This window comes from Macaca nemestrina, chromosome 7, assembly GCF_043159975.1.
Source record: "Macaca nemestrina isolate mMacNem1 chromosome 7, mMacNem.hap1, whole genome shotgun sequence".
In the NCBI taxonomy this organism is placed as follows: domain Eukaryota; kingdom Metazoa; phylum Chordata; class Mammalia; order Primates; family Cercopithecidae; genus Macaca; species Macaca nemestrina.
In genome coordinates, this window is record NC_092131.1 from 125,212,834 (window position 1) to 125,232,374 (window position 19,541).

The window sequence follows — 19,541 nt, forward strand, 5'->3', positions numbered from 1 at the left end:
TATTTCTCATCAATTGCGAGGCTGGAGAGAAAATTGCCTACTCTGGCCGGTACCCAGTAAGAGCTTAGTAAGCTTAAGTTCTCTTGCTTCCCCACTACCTTAAAGTGTTAGCAGAAAGACAGAGATGTGGGGAACGGCACCTAGGAGGCTCCAGCTGTATGCGTCACAATCCTACCAATGAAAAATCTGAATTAGGCTTCAGTTTCCCGTCTACAAAATGAGACATGACAGGAGTTGGGTAGGAAGAAGAGGAGCTTGACTTTGTTGGTTTAAACTGGGCCCGTCTGATTCTGTAACGCAGGCTTCACTGCAGGGTCCGGCCCACTCCGTAGCCAGGGCTTTAAGTGCTCTGAATGCCTTTTGACCAAGTCCAAGGCTGTCCAAGGTGGCGGTGGGAATGTGGAGTTGTGGGTAGTGGGGTGGAGAGAAGCAGTTTCCCCACATAACCTGCAGATGGCACCAGAGCAGCGCAGGAGCCGAGGGTTCCGCTCCAGCCTTCCTGGAGACCCGGGCAGGGCGGGGTAGGTCGAGGCAGAGGTGGTGCACACCGCTCGGCTGGGCAGCGGCACCGGCGCGGTTGGGGATCAGTCCACACCGTTTAAAATCGACACAAAGGTCTTCTGGCTGATTTCCTCTCTTTAATAGGGTGATCATATGCTTTATCATCCAAATCCAGACATTTCGGAGAGTGAAAGGGGCACTATAATAATTGCACCTGGACAGCAGACACAACCTTAGCTGTACCTTGCAAACCAGAACATATGGTCACCTTACCCTCCGGTCACTTTTTCTTCCTTGTTTCCTTTCTTTCTTTTACTTTTTTTCTTTTTAAACACACAGCATTCTTTCTCCCCGAGCACCGTTGTCTTTGAAAATGCCCTTGCAATCGGGATATTATCGACCAGGCAACATCTGCTTTCGCATCTTGAGTCTGAACAGTCTCTCTGAACCCACCCCAAAGGCTGGTTTTAGCTTCCAGTCAGAAGACTCTGTTCCTGGCTTGCCATCCCCATGACTCAAGTATTAAAGATGTCAGACGTGGAACAGTGACCCTTATCTCAACTTTAGTTCCTCTTTGCTAAATGTATTCCTGTAATTTTGTGCTGAGTGCTCATTTCCTTTATCTCTTTGAATTTACGTATATTAGTTTATCGAATTGCAAGTAGACAAGCCCCATTAAGCAGGATTCTTATATTTCCAAGATCATCTCATTACTCCATTCAACCCCAAATTAGCATGCCATTTATCCCCTTGTTTCTAACCCTCTTCACTTAACAGTCTCATAAACATCCAACCATTGCAAAAAGGACTCGAACTGTTCTCACTTCCATTTTTAGTTGATTCATTGCTATCCAAGTAGTGATTTGTCTGGGGAGTCATTAGTAGAGAACTGTGCCCTTAAATTTAGTTTTACAGTTGGATCCTGCTAGTTAATATCTCTCTCTCTCTGTCGTTCTCACATTGCAACAAAAGACTGTGGTTTTCTGTCTTAACCTAAAATCTAGGTTAGAAATTTGATCTTATTTCAATAAAATATTAATAGATAGTGTGAGACTTTTTTAAATTTACTGTAACGTTTCTCAGCTAAGAATGACACTCGTCACAAATATGCATGTAAGCAAGCAGAAAATTGAGCTTCAAATATATAAACTCTTAAAATATCATGTTTAGGGACAATTTTTTCTTCTTTTATAGTAAAGTATATTTGCTATAGTTGGAATGATTGTGTCTTCTCCAAAATTCATATTGGAACTTAAACTCCAATGTGATAGCATTAAGAGTGGGAGTCTTTAGGAGATGACTAAGTCGTAAGGGAGGAGCCCCCTCATGAATGGGGTTAGTGACCTTATGAAAGGGCTTGAGGGAGCTACCTAGCTCGGTTTTCTTCTTGTGCTTTTCTGTCCTTTCCATCATGTTGGGACACAGCATTCTTCCCCTCTGGAGGAGTCAACATTCAAGGTGCCATCTGGAAGCAGAGAGCAGCCCTCGCTAGACTGCAAACCTGCTGGCACCTTGATCTTGGACTTCCCACCCACCAGAACTGTGAGAAATACATTTTTGTTCTTTACACGTTACCCAGTCTCAGATATTTTGTTATAGCAGTACAAATGGACTAAGACAGTATCTTACATACAACAAGGTGCATGTACCTTAAGTTACAACTCTGTACTATTTACGTATGTGCACACTCATGTGACCACCACTCAGCTCAAGATACAGAATGTTCCCATCAGCACAGAGGGCTCCCTCTTGCCCCTTCTCAGTTGCTGTCCCCTCAAAGTTAACCACGATACTGACCTCTGTCACTATGGGTTAGTTGCGCCTGTTCTTGAACTTCATATAAATGGAATCATACAGTACGTGTGTGTTTGGAACTTAAGCTGGCTTCTTCCATTCAACATAATCCTGTGAGATTTAGCCATGTTTTGGGTACTGGTAGTTGTTTATTTTTCTTGTTGTGTAGTTTTCCATATTTTATTTATTACCCTTCTATTTTTGTCTCTAACTCAGTGTCTTGTGGGGTCTATTGGTCATTTTTAGCTAGATTGATATTGAACATCTTCTTATCAGTGGAGCTTAGGACATTTTTAGAAGACAAAAACCTAATAAATCCAAGCCCCCCAATCATAAGCCAAGCTTCCTTCTCACGCCTGTTTAGTTGCTCTTCTTCATGTAGTATTTTTTCCCTCACAAAACTGATGGAAATTAAGAAACCCAAAAGCTCTTCATCATGTTATCAGCTTAGGGACTCTTGTTATCTGCATAACAGGGTAGATATTTATAATCTGAAATGTTAAAATACACTATAGCAAACACTTACATAGACTAACTGCTGTTCAAAGTGCTTTACATATTTTACCTCAAAACAACTCTGTGAAATAGACACTATTATTGTCATCCCCACATTTTAGATGGGGAAATGGAGTTATAGCGAGACCATGTAACTTTCCCAAGGTGGTGGAGCCGGGACTTGAACCTGTGTTTTCTGGTTTTAGAGCCTGCACCCTTCACCACCACACCATATTATGTAGCATGATACTTCCTGTGGTTAAAGTGTTTTCTTCTATTAGCTTGGGAGCATTTTCTGAATAATTTGAATCTTATAAGTTTGCTTCAAAGAATACAAGTAAATTGAAATGGAAGCTCTAATATAGAATGTGTGGCATTCGTGAATAAATTATAGGACTCCCTGGTTTTAAGTAATAATTATTTGTTTATCTTGTGACTTTTGTCAGTAGGGCTGTAATGTGCTCACCTCAGTTTCCTTCTCTTCAATAGGAGGAAATGGGCTCAGAGACAGGCACAATTTATCAAAAAATCTCATCACACTTTCCCTCACTATCTGGAAACTGGAGATAGGTTTGTGAAATCTTGGTTGAGAAAGAGTTGAATGCCACTTGTAGCATAGTGAGTTTAAGAAAGGTGGTTTTATTTGCTAGTTCTGTTGCACAGGGTCCTGCAAGTTTTGGCAATTAACATATATGATCAACAGTTTTCTCACAAAGATTATCAGGGTTCTAGAGGAAATTATCTTCCAGTTTTATCCTGCTGCTAAAGTGTTATATTTCTTTATAGAAGAACTAATTAATTATTGGTCACTTTTCATTAGACATTTCTCTGCCTCTTTATGCTGTGCTTTATGTCTCTTTGTGCCCAGCCCCAGGTTTTTCCTTCTAACTGCAAGAAGGTTATTGAAATTTTCTCTCTCTCTCTCAAACTCCCGAGCTCAAGTGATCCTCCCCCGTCCGCCTCCTGTGTAGCTGGCATTACAGGTGTGCACCACTGCACACTGCTGATTTTCTCTCTCTCTCCTTTTTTGTTTTTGTTTTTGAGATGGAATCTCACTCTGTCGCCCAGGCTGGAGTGCAGTGGTGTGATCTTGGCTCACTGCAACCTTCACCTCCCTGGTTCAAGCAATCCTGAGTAGTTGGGTTTACAGGTGCACACCACCACATATGGATAATTTTTTTGCATTTTTAGTAGAGATGGAGTTTCACCATGTTGGCCAGAATGGTCTCAAACTCCTGACTTCAGGTAGTCCACTCACCTTAGCCTTTCAAAATGTTGGGATTACAGGCGTGACCACCACGCCTGGCCAATTTTCTCTTTAACCTTCCCCCTGAGCATGGGTACACACACACACACATAAACGTGCATATAGACACCCAGACATCCACATGTATACACAAATACACATACAGAGACATACACATATCTACACATACTTTTTAGATATATATTTACACACACCAACACAGATGTGCACACACACATATACACCTTCCTTTCATCTTCTTCACAGGAGTCAGGGTTCTCAGAGAGTGGAAAGAGTATTGCACCACGAGTCAAAGATAGACTGTGCAACTTTGCCCAAGTGTCTTTTCTTTCAAGATCTCATTTATAATAATAAACATCCTTACCCACCAATTAGGGTTATTTTGAAGATAAAACAGAAATGTTGAATAACAGAATGATGGCATGTCATATAGTTAAGAAGAAAGAAAGAAAGAAAAAAAAATTAACCTTGACCAAAAAGAGGTCTGGCCTTTGTCCTAGACTCCTGGGAGGTGATTTCTAACATGTAATACCTGATAGGAATATCTTTGCCTGGGGATCTTGGGTCATGATGGATAGACTAATAATAAGATTTAGGGTGGGGACTAGCCGGGGCAGGAAAAGCGACTATGTGATTTAGAGTCTGTGTTTTAAGTCATCCTTGGAAGGACTGGAGACTAGAAATTGAGAACATCCATGTGGACAATCAAGCATGCCTCTGTGATGAAGTTCCAGTAAAAACTCTGAACACCGAGGCTTGAGGGAACCTTATTGGCTGGGAATACTCCATATGTATTGGCACATAACAAAGCCACGAGGGTAATGCACTCTGACTGCATGGGGAAGGGATAATGGACACTCCATGACTGGTGTCCTCTTGGACTCAGCCCTACGCCTTTCTTCCCCTGGCTGATTTTAATTTTTATCCTTTCCATGTAATCAAGCGATAACTATGAGTATAACAGCTTTCTGTGAGTTCCAGCCAATTCTTAGAGGTAAGCAAGCAGAGCTCATCTACCACCAAGCTGAAAAAACTATTTAAAAATTCCTAAAACAAAGGCCAGAGCTCTCATGAATCTGACCCAACAGATTTTGAAGCTAAAGCTGAAGGCATTTGAGCCAAAGCCAGGCCAGACAGAGATGAGGCTCCTGGGAGGGAACAGGTGCAGTCCTGCTCAGGCTGCAGTGTCCCTGGGCTACAGCTGGAAAAGAGCTCCCTCTGGGTCACAGCTTCTAGGGACAGAGTTTGGGGCAGGTCAACTGTCTGATTTGTAAGGCTCTGGTGATGAGCTCAGCTGGGAAACTGTGTGGTGATGGGAAGAGAATGGTTTTGCTTTTCCAAATCATCTACCCCCTGCATGCTTGGATCCACATGGGAACTCAGTGTGGAAACTACCTTTGAACAGCCTAAGCCTGAATTCTGGGCCATGTGTGCAATTTCCTCGCCTCCAGCTTTGTTCAGTCCTTACCCCTACCCATCACTGATGCCAGATCCATCCTCCCAAATATCCTTTCACCATGTTACCCTCCCCACCACCTCATGGCACCTTCTACACAACAGGAAATGCCTCCCACCTCAGCTTGGCATTCAAGGTTCTTTCTGATGTGGCCCACCTCTCACCACCCTATGGCACCTTCTACACAACAGGAAATGTGTCCCACCTCAGCCTGGCATTCAAGGTTCTTTTGATGTGGCCCACCTCTCACCATCCCACCACATCTCCCTGTGGTCCTGCCTAATTGGATCAATTTTTCCTATCCATGAGCTGAACTTTCCCACCTCCATACTGTTGCTTACACTGTGAACTTCCTGTGCATGTTCTCTTCCTCCCTCTCCCCAAGTCCAAATGCTATAGACTGGATTGTGTTTCCCCAAAATTCTTATGTTGGAGCCCTAACCCCCTATGTAGTTGTATTTAAAAACAGGGCTCCTAGGAAGTAATTAAAGTGAAGTAAGTGGGGAGGGGCAGAGCAAGATGGCTGAATAGTAGTCTCTACCAATCAGTCCCCCTGCAGGAAAATAAAATTTAACAACCGTCTCCACCAGAAAACCATCTTCATAAGAACCAAAAATCAGGCGAGGACTCACAGTACCTGGGTTTAACTTCATGTCGCTGAAAGAGGCACTGAAAAGGGTAGGAGAACCAGTCTTGAAACACCAATGTCACCCCTCCCCCTCACCCAGCAGTGGCCGCTGTGGTGCTGAGAATCTGTGCACCTGGGAGAGGGAGAAGGCAGCAACTGTGGGACTTTGCACTGAACTCAGTGCTGCTCTGTCACAGGAGAAAGCAAAACCAGGTGGAACCCACATGACACCTGCCCATGGAGGGAGCATTTAGACCAGCCCTACCCAGAGGGGTTCACCCATTTCAGTAGTTAGAAGGCTTGAGGCTTGCATTTTGACAAGCCTTGGCATGGCAGGCTATTATGCTCTGGGGCCCTAAATAAACTTGAAAGGCAGTCTAGACCATAAGGACTTCAACTCCTAGGCAAGTTCCAATGCCATGCTGGGCTCAGAGCCAGTGGACTCAGGGGGGCACAAGACCTAGAGAGACACCAGCCAGGGCAGCCAAGGGAGTGTTGCACCACTCCTCCCGCAACCCCAGGCAACACAGCTTGCACCAACTAAAGTGACTCCTTCCTTTTGCTTGAGGAGAGGAAGGGGAAGAGTAAAGAGGACTTTGTCTTACATTTTGGATAGCAGCTCAGCCACAGTAGGACAGAGCACCTGTCAGAGTTGAGAGGCCCCCATTCCAGGACCTAGCTCCTGAATTACCTTTCTAGATACACCCTGGGCTAGAAGGGAATCTGCTGCTCTAAAGGAAAGAACCCAGTCCTGGCAGGATTCAACACCTGCTGACTCAAAAGCCTTGGGCCCTGAATAGCCAACAGTGATACCCAGGTAGTATGCGATGGGCCTGGAGTAAGGCTCTGAGACATGCTGGCTTCAGGGGAGACCCAGCACATTCCCAGCTATGGTGGCTGTGGTGACAGACTTCTTCTGCTTGAGAAGAAGAAGTCTTGCAGCTTAGGTGCCTGCCTGGCCACAATGGGGTAGAGAGCACCAAATGGGCTCCTGTGGTCACTGATTCTAGGCCTTCACTCTTAGACAGCATTTCTGGACCTGCCCTGGGCCACAGGGGAGCCCACTGCCCTGAAGGGTGAGTCCCAGGCCTGGAAGCATTCACCACAAGTGACTTAAGAGCCCTTGGGCCCTAAGTAAACATCAACAGTAGCCTGGCAGCACTCCCTGTGGGCCTGTGGTGGTGGCCACAGGGTGAGGCTCCTCTGCCTGTGGAAAGGGAAAGGCAGAGTGGGAAGGACTTTGTCTCATGGTTTCAGTGTCAGCTCAGCCGCCTTAGAATAAAGCACCAGGTAAATTTCTAAGGTTTTTGACTCCAGTCCTTGGCTCCCAGACAGCATCTCTGGACCCATCAGGGCCTGAGGAGAGCCCCAGAGCCTCGAGTGAACATAGGCGATAGCCAGGTAGTATTGACAGTGAGCTTTGAGTGAGACCCAGTGCTTTGCTGGCTTTAGGTCTGACCCAGTGCAGTCCCAGTGGTGGTGGCCACAGGGATATTGTGTCAGCCCACCCCCAGCTCCAAGTGGCCCATCAGAGAGAGAGAGAGAGAGAGAGAGGCAGAGACAGAGAGGCAGAGACAGAGACTGTTTTTTGGAGAGAAATTACAGGCAGAGAATAAGAGTCTCTACTGGCTGGTAGCTCAGAAAATTCCTCCAGATCTTGTCCAAGACCACCAAGGCAGTTCCTCTATGAGTCTGCCAGAACCGTAGCGTAACTGGGCTTGGAGTGTCCCCTAAGAAAGATACAGTTTAGATCACAACACCCACATCCTTTCAAATACCTGGAAAGCCTTCCCCACGGTGGGTACAAACAAGCCCAGGCTGAGAAGATGGTGGCAGCTTGAAATCAGCCATGGAATATTTGAACCATGGAAAATGGCAAACACTACAGAACAGACTCTGTTCCCGCCTCGACAGAGAGCCCCTTGGGTAACAACAGCACAGCACTGCCCCATCCCTGAGCGGAGCGCTGTGTGTTGCAGCAGAGTGGGGGCGGGTGTCTTCTCCCTTGGGCTACAGAATACACATTTTTTTCCTCAGCACATGGATCCTTCTCAAGGATAGACCATATGTTAGGCCACACGACACATCTTAAAATGTTAGAAAAAAATGAAATAATTTCAAACATCTTCTCTGATCACAATGGAGTAAAACTAGAAGTTAGTAATAAGAGAAATGTTGAAAACTATACAAACACATGGAGATGAAATAATATGCTCTGGAATGACCAGTGGGTCAGTGAAGAAATTAAGAAGGAAATTGAAACATTTCTTAAATGATAATGGAAACACAACACACCAGAACGTACGGGATATGACAAAAGCAGTGCTAAGAGGGAACTTTATGGCTATAAACACCTATTTTTAAAAAGTAGAAAAGCATCGAATAAACAACCTAACAATGCATCTTAAAGAAATAGAAAAGCAAGAGCAAACCAAACCCAAAATTAGTAGAAGAAAAGAAATAGTAAAGATCAGAGCAGAAATAAATGGAATTGAAATGAAGAAAACAATAAAAAGCATCAATGAAATGAAAAGTTGGTTTTGGGAAAAGATAAACAACTTTGACAAACTTTAAGCCTAATTAAGACTAAGAAAAAAGAAGACTCAAGTGAATAAAATCAAAGATGAAAAAGGAAACATTACAACTGATACCACAAAAATTCACAGGATCACTAGTGGCTATTATAAGCAACTGTATGCAAGGCCAGGTATGGTGGCTCACACCTGTACCAGCACTCTGGGAGGCTGAGGCGGGTGAATCACAAGGTCAGGAGTTCGAGACCAGCCTGACCAACATGGTGAAACCTGTCTCTACTAAAAATACAAAAAAATTAGCTGAGTGTAGTGGCACACACCTATAATCCCAGCTACTTGGGAGACTGAGGCAGGAGAATCACTTGAACCCAGGAGGTGGAGGTTGCAGTGAGCCGAGATCATGGCACTGCACTCTAGCCTGGGTGACAGAGCAAGACTCTGTCTCAAAAAATAATAATAATAATAATAAGCAACTGTGTGCAAAGAAATAGGAAACCCTACTAAAAATGGATAAATTTGTAGACACATCCAGCCTGCCAAGATTGAACCCTGATGAAATCCAAAACCTGAACGGACCAATAAGAAATAATGAGATCGAAGCAGTAATAAAAAGTCTCCCAGCAAAGAAAAGCCTGGGACCTGATGCTTCACTGCTGAATTCTACCAAACATTTAAAGAAGAACTCATACCAACCTTACCCAAACTATTCCAAAACTAGAGACCTTACCCAACCATTCCAAACTCATTCTACAAGGCTAGCATTACCCTGATACCAAAACCAAAGATACATCCAAAACAGAGAACTACAGGCCAATATCACTGATGAATATTGATGCAAAAATCCTCCACAAAATATTAGCAAATTGAATTCATCAACACATTAAATTTGGGGTGCAGTGTCCCAGGTTCACTCAACCCTTCCCCTTTTTCTGTGTGTGTCTACTTTAGTTGTGCTCCCAGGTGGCAGTGGTGGTGGCAATGTTGGTGTATGGACCTCCCAGGACAAGGGGAGCCTGGCACCAACTCTGGCCAGGTCTTCAAGCAAGGGACCTGGAGATATTCTTTTCCAATTTCCAGATTGGGAAAATGGAGGCAAATTCTGGGTACTAGAGTCAGAACTAAGATGAGGCTTGATCAGTGGTGTCTGGGGTCCTGAGAGGCAGAGACGTGAAACCCTCTAGTGTGTGGGGAGCTGGGTGTGTGTTCTGGCCGGTTGCTTCTCCTTGTGCCTCAACGTTCCAGGTACGCTTGGAGGGGCTGAGATCCTGGGGATGCCTGGAGCCTGGCTGCACGGCCTGGCCACCCTGATGCCCTTGTGTTCTCCATGGCAGACCAGCAAGACTGGGGAGAATGGCTCCGACAGCTTCATACACTCCATGGACCCACAGCTGGAGCAGCAAATGGAGACCACCCAGAGCCTTGTGGACTCCTCTGTGGCCTTTGTCAACAAGACCGTGTGGGACCTCCTGGTTGGTCTCATGCCCAAAACCACCACACACCTCATGATCGACAACGTGCATGCACCGCCTCATGGGGGCAGGGGGCTCCTGTGGCACTGGGGAGGCAGGTGGCCGTGTTGGCCTGACAGAGATGCCAACCAGCCCTGTGGGACCAGGTCCAGGGAGAGGGGCACAGTCAAGACCAGAGCTGTCCCATAGAACTATAACGTGGAACTGGGCACAGTGGCCCATGCCTGTAATCCCAGTACTTTGGAAGGCCAAGGCAGAAGGATCACTTAAGCCCAGGAGTTTGAGACCAGCCTGGGCAACATAGTGAGACCTGGTCTCTACAAAAACATTTAAAAAATAGCTGGGCCTGGTGGTGGCATGTGCCTGTAGTCCTAGCTACTCAACAGGCTAACGTTGGAGGATCACTTTGAGCCCAGGAGGTTGAGGCTGTAGTGAGCAGTGATCTCGCCCACTGTATTCCAGCCTGGTGACAGAGCAAGATCCTATCTCCAAAAATTAAAAACTGAGTAGATAGGTGTCCTGGTGGCATGATAGCTCCTGGCTCCCCTCCCAGATCTGTGACCTTGGGCAGGTGACTTTTCCTCTGGACCTCTGTCCTCATCTGAGTGAGAAAATGTGGTGGGGAGGCAGGTCTTCAAGTCTAAGTGGTGTAGAAGCCACATCTGAAAAGCCATACTCGGGGCTCCAAGTCCAGCATACAGTACAGCAGGGCCTGGTGGGGTGGCCAGGGTGGCACAGGCATCAGGTCCCAACCTCCTTCCCTGTTTGCCCACTCTCAGACCAAGGAGTTCATCTTCTTGGAGCTGCTGGCCACCCTGTACTCACGTGGAGACAAGAACATGCTGATGGACGGGTCAGCAGAGCAGGCACAGCAGTGCAACGAGATGCTGTGCATGCACCACGTGCTGAGGGAGGTGCCCAGCATCATCGGCGATATCAACATGACCACCGTCAGCACGCCCATGGGGGCTCATGGATGACTCCTGGCTGCAGGTGTAGAGCGTCCAAGCTGGACACAGGTACCAGGGCTGGCCCCCACAACCCCAAGGCCCCCCAGCCTCCATGGCTGAGCCTGTGAGCTCTTGGAACAGGTTCCATGCCCAAGCTGGCATACGTGGTTGCTCTCTGGAGCTGTCAGAGAGGGCAGAGAGCTCATGGTTTATGGTGTAGGAGCTGGAAGCTTAGAGGACATTGTGTGTGGGGCTGGACTGTGAGGCAGCCAGAGGCCTAGGAGCATCATCCTGGGCATACTGTACCTGTTGTGCAGTCTGAGTCATGCTGCTGGGGCAGGGCATCCAGCTCCCAGCCTGGGAGTGCCGAGAGCCAAATCCACTGCAGAGCAGGGGTGATAGTCAGGGTCCCACCTCCTCTATCTGTCAGAAATCCAATGGCGATCTAGGATAAAATCTTGAGAGTCCCATACAAACAGTCATCCCACAACACACCTCACAGGCCAGGCAGGGACACACAGCCCCCTTCCCTCCCTCCCAGGTACCATCATAGCTGCTAGCGTGTGACTGAAGGCAGGGTCCCTGGCCCCCGCTGAAGCAGTACCGCCGGCCAGCAGGCTTACGCACCTTGGCCTGTTGCTTCTATGCGTCACCTGTACTATTCAGCCAAGGGGACCACAGTCCCTGCTGGCTCAGCTGAGCTCCACCTAGCGAGCTCACCCACCTCCCTCTTCCTGCTGGGAAAAGCAGAAGAGCCCATCTCCCTCTTCTGCTTTTCCCAACAGGAAGGGCCCAGCCTCACCTATGTGACCTGCAGACCCTGCAACCAGCTGAGGCTCCCTTCTTAGACTTATAAGTCTATGGCCAGTGGCATATGCCCTTCCTGCCTCTCCCAGGGTCCTTTCAGAGGGTTCTGGGCTTTCTGACCGCCCAGAGGGGCCTCTGGCGCTCACTCCAGCCATCCATCCCAGGTGAACCTAAAAGGTTCACCATCCTGGGTCAAGCAGTGTTCCTTCTCTATCAGACCTGGCGGCTGTTGTGTGGGCCTCTCCAAGGCAAGAGGTGGCCCTGAGCCAGTGGGTTGGAAGAGAGGATGACTAGAGAAGAGGGAAGCCTGAGGGGGCTGAGCATTGGTCTGAACTGTGGGTGCACTGCTTGGGTGCCATGGGAGAGGCCAGTGTGTGTGGGCTGGGGAGGGCCGCTGCAGCCCCTAGGCACTACCTGTGAAGCTCCAGCTCCTCCCTCCATCTTCCTCCCCTTTCCCTTCCAGCCCCTCTTTTCCAGGAACCTTGCCACCCCTGCACCTGCGCCCACCCCTCCCCAGCCCTCCCACAGCTGCCGCAGCACAGCCCTGCTCTGTGCTTGCCTCACCATCTTTCTGCTCACTTTTCACTCTCCTGTTTTCTCTCTGCTTCTCTCCAACTGCCAGCTGATTGGGTCAGGCAAGTTCATCCGGACCTGAGAGCCCCAGCCCCACTTTGACCTCTAAACAGATCCTCCTCTTCTCGGAGGCCTCCCTTTCCAAGCCTGCCTGGGCGAGTGTCCTGTGACTTGACAGTGGCTCCCCAGCCCAAAACCAGCCCCCTTCATCTGTGACTTAGTCTGTTGTAGTGCTGAGCTGACACATCCAGGTGTGACCGTTCCTGAAAACTTGTGCCCCTCTGTGGTATGCCCTGCCCTGTTCTATAAATACCCATAAATACTCTGTGGTATGCCCCACCCTGTTCTATAAATATCCATAAATACTCTGTAGTATGCCCCGCCCTGTTCTATAAATATCTATAAATACTCTGTGGTACGCCCTGCCCTGTTCTATAAATATCCATAAATACTCTGTGGTATGCCCTGCCCTGTTCTATAAATATCCATAAACACTCTGTGGTATGCCCTGCCCTATATATAAATATCCATAAATACTCTGTGGTATGCCCTGCCCTGTTCTATAAATATCCATAAATACTCTGTGGTATGCCCTGCCCTGTTCTATAAATATCCATAAATACTCTGTGGTATGCCCTGCCCTGTTCTATAAATATCCATAAATACTCTGTGGTATACCCTGCCCTGTTCTATAAATATCTATAAATACTCTGTGGTATGCCCTGCCCTGTTCTATAAATATCTACATATACTCTGTGGTATGCCCTGCCCTGTTCTATAAATATCCATAAATACTCTGTGGTATGCCCTGCCCTGTTCTATAAATATCCATAAATACTCTGTGGTATGCCCTGCCCTGTTCTATAAATATCTATAAATACTCTGTGGTACGCCCTGCCCTGTTCTATAAATATCCATAAATACTCTGTGGTATGCCCCGCCCTGTTCTATAAATATCTATAAATACTCTGTGGTATGCCCCGCCCTGTTCTATAAATATCTATAAATACTCTGTGGTACGCCCCGCCCTGTTCTATAAATATCTATAAATACTCTGTGGTACGCCCTGCCCTGTTCTATAAATAGCTATAAATACTCTGTGGTACGCCCTGCCCTGTTCTATAAATATCTACATATACTCTGTGGTATGCCCTGCCCTGTTCTATAAATATCTATAAATACTCTGTGGTATGCCCTGCCCTGTTCTATAAATATCTATAAATACTCTGTGGTATGCCCTGCCCTGTTCTATAAATATCTATAAATACTCTGTGGTACACCCTGCCCTGTTCTATAAATATCTATAAATACTCTGTGGTACGCCCTGCCCTGTTCTATAAATATCCATAAATACTCTGTGGTATGCCCTGCCCTGTTCTATAAATATCTACAAATACTCTGTGGTACGCCCTGCCCTGTTCTATAAATATCTATAAATACTCTGTAGTACGCCCTGCCCTGTTCTATAAATATCTATAAATACTCTGTGGTATGCCCTGCCCTGTTCTATAAATATCTACAAATACTGATACATATATACACACACACACATATATATACACACACACACCTACACATGGCTGACCGCCTTGCCTCTAGCGCTGGGAATCAGTCACTGTGCTGTCCTTGTGGAGTCTTGTGGCCTAACAAGAGAAAGCTCTCCCCTGACATTGCCCCTCCAAAGTGCGCCACCTCCAGTGAGCCTCCCTGTCATGCCTGGCCTGTGGACAGCCAGCCTCCGCCATCTCTCCCACCCCCCACCAAGCATGGGGTTGCTGTGTACGCAGCCATGTGGCCTCTCTACCAGTCCTGCTGTCCCTCGGCTGAAAATCAAACCCATTTCTGGATGACGGGGAATGTGTCCTCTGCTGGCTGTGTTCTCTGTGGAGCTCAGGGGAGGGAAAAGGCCAAGCCATTTCTAGGGTACTGTTGGGAGTGGTGAAAAGGCCACACCCATTCCAAGGGACACTTTTCCTGGAAAGTCTGGAGTTTAGCTGTCTCTTATCCTGGGAAGCCGGCTCTGGCCACTAGGGTGCAGGGCCATGAACTCAGCCTGGAGGGAGCCTGCAGGGCAACCGGCACTCTGAGAGGCAGACAGAACAGGTCACCAGGTGCAGACAGGAGAGGGAGGCAGGGGGACAGAAGGGAAGATGCCTGGGGTGGATGGAAGTCAGTGCCCTTGGGTGCTGGTATCTGCCTTCCCGGCCACTGCTAGATCAGGCTTCTGAGCCTGTTGGCTGTCAGGGCTGGACTGTGCCCCATAGGCACCATGGCAGTCCCCGTGAAATCCACCAGATGTCACCAGGCAGCATACAGGTAACAGGCCTGGAAGGTCCCCAACAGCCCAGCTGGACATGCTCAGACACTCTGGGCTCCTCGTTCACAGTGGCACAAACTCCAGGACCCAGTGAGGGAAATGGGAACATACCAGGTTGGGCAGTATGGCTAAATCCATTTATTCCAGAATCAAAAGCAAAATAAATGGGAGTCGCATTACCAGGGAGCCACAACCTCATCCCCACCTCCTTCCTCTGTCCTATGCTATCAATAAATAAGTTTCCCAGATGCAAATAATGATTAGAACCTCCTCCCCATATGCCAGTTCCAACCTCCGCTAGGTACAATACAGGGGGCGGCCCTACTCCTGGAATATACAAAATGTTACACAGATACTATATGTACACTGGGGAAGGGGGGCCACCCCAGCAGCCCGTGCCCTCGCCTGCTCTACACTTAGCCCCACTGTCCTGCCTCAGCTGCCTCTCTGAATAAGAAGACAGGAGCCCCCTGAGGGAAAAGTTGCTTTGGTGAGAGTAGGGAGGCCATCAGGCCTCCTCCAAACAAACCAACTCCACCAGCCTCTGGCTCTTAAATAGCAAACATCACCATCCAGAAATTTAAGGACTCGGCCCTGGTCAAGGTGGCAAAGGGTCTGTTTTTCACCCCCACCCCCATTAGACAGGGGTCTTGTCATGCTACCCTAATGGTAAAGGGGTGACAGGGAAGGGGTGATAGGAATATGATGGGGGGGAGACTCCAGCCCCGCTTCTCCAGGCTTATGCTGACAGGGGCCTGCTTTTATTTGTTTTTGTTTTTATCCCTTGACTTATTTTTTTAATCCTATAACTTCTTGTTCATAATAATTTTTTTAAACTTTTCATGAAACACTATTCTACTTTTTTTCACAACTTTTCCACATTTTTTATCCCATAACTTTTTCATCCACAACTTTTTTATCCCATAACTTTAGTTTGTGTTCTTTCAATAAACACACTTGCATAGTTACAATTTTGTAAAAATAAAAACCGATGATCTCATGCCAAGCGTGCCCAGCATTTGCACAGTCTCATACCTTTAATGCCATAGCTTTCAAGACACACAAAATTTTAAGGCAAAAACAGCCCCTTGCAACAATTTCCTAACTTATTGCATTGCAGTAGCATCACAGTAGCAGTCAATAATGGTACTTTAGGCAACAGTCTTTCAGTATTTCCATTATACATTCTGTTTACAGGAATTCATAAATTGGTAAAAGTCATTCTAAGAAAACTCGGCAAATAAAGCTTGGCATTGGAATTGGCATTTCTTTCTCTACTTTTCCTTCCCCCAGTTTCACTCTTTTAAACTACAGTATTCATATTTTAATATGCTTTAACTTATTTCAAAACATTAAGATAGTTACATTTTTGCATAGTTATATTCTTTTAAAATGATTCTTTAAGCCAAAGTTTTACAGAAACTATATTGTGGATAGAGCTGATTTACATTTTCACATTTTCTAAATTAGATATCAGCTTTGGTTGTGGAATTGATTGTTGTTTTTTTTTTCATTTCTGGGAAACCTATCAGGTTTAATCAAATACTTTAAAAATGGTTATATATTGCAATCTTTAAATAGGTATTTTAATTATTTACTTCATACAGAAATTCATATTTATTCAGTTGAACTCACACTTTAAAGTTCTATGTTTCTGATAAACTCTAACCTTCTAATGTTGCCTTCTCAGCAAATTGAAAGCTGCCTTATACTGAATGAGGAAGAGAACAAATACTTGGCTGAATGAGGTATTGCAAAAGACTGCGTGCACTTTGAAGAAAAACTTAAGTTATTATCATACAATTTCTATTCTTTTTAGCTTTTTTAAAAAATAAATTACAAAATACCTACACAAAGAGTGGTATTTCAGTTAATACAGTACATTTCTTTTCCAGACTGACATTCAGCTTAAACATGCCAGTGTGTGATTTCACCCATAGGTACCTGATGAACACATTATTGTCAGATTGGTTACAGATGTTAAACACTATCTGAAGGTCATTCCTAGTCATTTATATTTATCAGGGTAAAAGTGAAGTGACTTGAACTATAAAAATACCTTTGAAATAATTTATCAGTTTATCAGGTAAACCCAGTTTCAGCATTATAAAGAAAAACTGTTAGACCAAACAAGGGGGCTAATTAACAGTGGTATGATTTCTAACTCAAGGCTCTAAAATAGACAATTTGGAAGAGTCAGTTGAAGTCACAAGGACTAAATATTTGCACCCTTTCAGTGAATGCAGGCAAATCTATTATTCCATCTGTAAAATCATATTATTGCTCTTCTGTTAATGTCATATGTATAAAAGTATCATGAGGAAGCCAAATGCTAAAAATGGAGATGATCTAGTAACTAGAAATGCCCACCCCAGGGAACGCATATACATCTCTCCCTACATCCTTATAAAGTGATGTATTTTGGAACACAGACATTAGAACTTCATGAAGTTTTAGCTGTTGATTCTTTCCCAAGCATCATAAAGTTATGATTTAGGCAACGTATAACTGAAATAATTCATTCATCATGTACAGACACATTAACATAAATACGGCACAAAATATGCCTCTAACTGAAACTGAGAGGTACAAAAACATAGTTCACTCTTTGTAAAGAACTTTGTGAGGAAACATAACTCTGTGATTGTATAGACACTTTTCCTCATAACACTTTGAGCTTCACAAACAGTAGATTGCACTGCAGTTTGTAAACATTTTAAGTTGCATAAACTTCCCCTTGATTTTCAAATGTAGTATAATACAGTCTACTAAAACTCCTTTTTGTTTCAACTAATACTCTCACATATATTGGTTTATAATAATGGTCGTTATTATTTTTAAAGTGTTTTTCATTCAAAGAAAAGAAGCAAATTCTTGTGTCAGATTAACCAATGTGGTTGAAGAATAGGTATTAGCCACAGAGGTCTAGATGGTAAAATCAATCTTCTAGCCTCAAAGAAGCTCCGTGAACATAGAGGAATGCCAGGTGTCACACAGCTTTCCTTCACTCAAATTCATTCTTGACTAGAGCCTGTATGCCTGTTCCAGGGACATTTAAACTCTGAAAGGATTTCTGATGATCTTCACTAAATACATTAAGAAGAATATCAACCAGTGCCCTTTTGTGTACTGGGACATGTCGTCATGTGATTAAACCAGGTAACATGAACTCTGACGTTAAAATGTATTGTGGATATGAAGGCTCTAAGCTAGAAAAGGTTTTCTGCATCCACAGTCAATGATGGGAGCCTGTCATTCCTCAGAAATAATCCCTTTTAGGTCACTGAGAAAGAGTCCAACCGCTGCAGCTCATGCTGCGATATCTTCATGAGCCCAGAGCACATACAAATCCTAAGGGAACTACCATAGTACCGCGCTCATTCCTGGCACCAGAACAAATGAAACACACTCTATCCCGCACACACCTGCCAGAGCAGGTCACTTTCCTCTTCTGTGAGATTTAAAAAGCTCCCCAAAATGTTACCACTCCCATCTCCAATACACAGAAAATAGGGGAAAAGCTGTTTCCAGTTCTCGGCCTTTAAACAACTCTAAATGTCAGTACTCACAGGGGCATATTACAAACTAAGAAACAGTCCGCACTTGAGGGCAAACCACATATTGAGCTAATGAAGAGCTCACTGTGATTAGGATTCGATCAAACATAATAGCAGAACATAAGCAGATTTTATCTGAATTCTGTAAAGAATATACATGCTGCAATAACATTTAAAAAGCATGGCAGCCTATTCCAAACCAGCAAGAATAGTTTTGTGCAAATAGTGGGTCTTTGTGTGTTTGAACTCCCACCACATAAGGGCAAACTCGATACGCATGCTAATAACCTACAATTATCAGATAAAAAACAAAAATGCTAAAGGATGCCAGAGTGAACATCAGGGAAAGATCCCTCTCCCTTAACTTTTTATAAATAAATTTAAACTCTAAATTAGAAACACAAATAACCATGAGGGGCTCTAACATTCAAATGAAGTAAAGGAATTGTGTAGGAGATTAACCACATTTCATTGTTGTTGATTTTAAATTTCTTGACCAGCTCTCAGATGATGATGATGTTTATCTCCCTGTTCTCCGCTGCCCGGTAAAAGAATGGGACGCAGGGTTTGCTGGCCAAGCCTGAGTGCTCCTGGGTGTCCTGCATTACAGGAAGCAGCTGCACGATCTTCTGTGCAGTGGGGTTGGGTGCAGGCTCCACGCTGTCAGCCAGGCTCACCTCACAAAGATCTTCAGAGAGAGGGAGGCGGGGGTCTGAGCACAGTGCGAGCCTCCCCTGTTCCAGCCTGCCCACCCCGCCTGAGGGCTCTACTCACCACCCTGCTCCTCAACAGCCCCAAGCTCCTGGGGGGCTGGGGCCCCTGGAGCTGGCTCATCACCAAGGTTCTGTGTAGTGGGGAGGAATTTGTCATGCCCCTCGTGGTCGCCCACGAGTGGCAACACCAGCTCCTGCAGTTCCAACAGCTTCACCTGAAGGGAGGGGTGCTCAGCTGCCATGACTGAGCCAGCACCAGCGCCAACGCCCACCCCACCCCCACAGAGATATTGCATGCCCTCCACCTTCATCTCCTCCTCCTTCTGGGCCAGCCTGATGATGTCCTCCTGGTGCCGTGTGTTTGGTACTGCCCCATGGCTCTCATATATGGTGATGTAGTCTCCTGCAAGAGGACAGGGCTCAGATGCTGGGTCCCCTCCGATGGCCCCGCAGCTCCCCATGCCGTGCCCTGGATTTCTG

The 19,541-nt window shown here is 45.7% G+C and overlaps 2 protein-coding genes across 17 annotated transcripts in view; one reads left to right on the top strand and one right to left on the bottom strand.

The window, feature by feature from the left end:
- The first annotated feature begins 9,856 nt into the window (after positions 1–9,856).
- Positions 9,857–11,124, top strand: LOC105491034 (putative GED domain-containing protein DNM1P34). The gene is made up of 2 exons (XM_024795813.2): positions 9,857–10,189; positions 10,924–11,124. Exons 1-2 carry the CDS (start codon positions 9,947–9,949, stop codon positions 11,122–11,124), a joined length of 444 nt encoding a protein of 147 aa, XP_024651581.2. The 5' UTR covers positions 9,857–9,946.
- Positions 11,125–14,994: 3,870 nt separating this feature from the next.
- LOC105490998 (golgin subfamily A member 6C-like) overlaps positions 14,995–19,541 on the bottom strand; it is a 52,082-nt gene continuing 47,535 nt past the window's right edge. For 15 of the 16 annotated variants that reach the window (XM_071100940.1, XM_071100944.1, XM_071100943.1 and 12 more), the window contains 3 exons: positions 19,367–19,464; positions 19,123–19,276; positions 14,998–19,036 (listed from right to left, as the gene is read on the bottom strand). In XM_071100940.1, coding sequence (XP_070957041.1) covers positions 18,852–19,036; positions 19,123–19,276; positions 19,367–19,464 — 437 coding nt within the window. In that variant the 3' untranslated portion in view covers positions 14,998–18,851. Of the gene's footprint in view, positions 19,037–19,122; positions 19,277–19,366; positions 19,465–19,541 lie in introns of all 16 variants that reach the window. The other variant, XM_071100949.1, reaches the window with a different exon arrangement.

Coding starts and splice junctions, on each gene's coding strand:
- LOC105491034 (XM_024795813.2), top strand. CDS start 9,947: ATGCCTGGAGCCTGGCTGCACGGCCTGGCCACCCTGATGCCCTTGTGT. Junction 10,190..10,923: donor CACACCTCATGATCGACAAC/GTGCATGCACCG, acceptor GCCCACTCTCAG/ACCAAGGAGTTCATCTTCTT.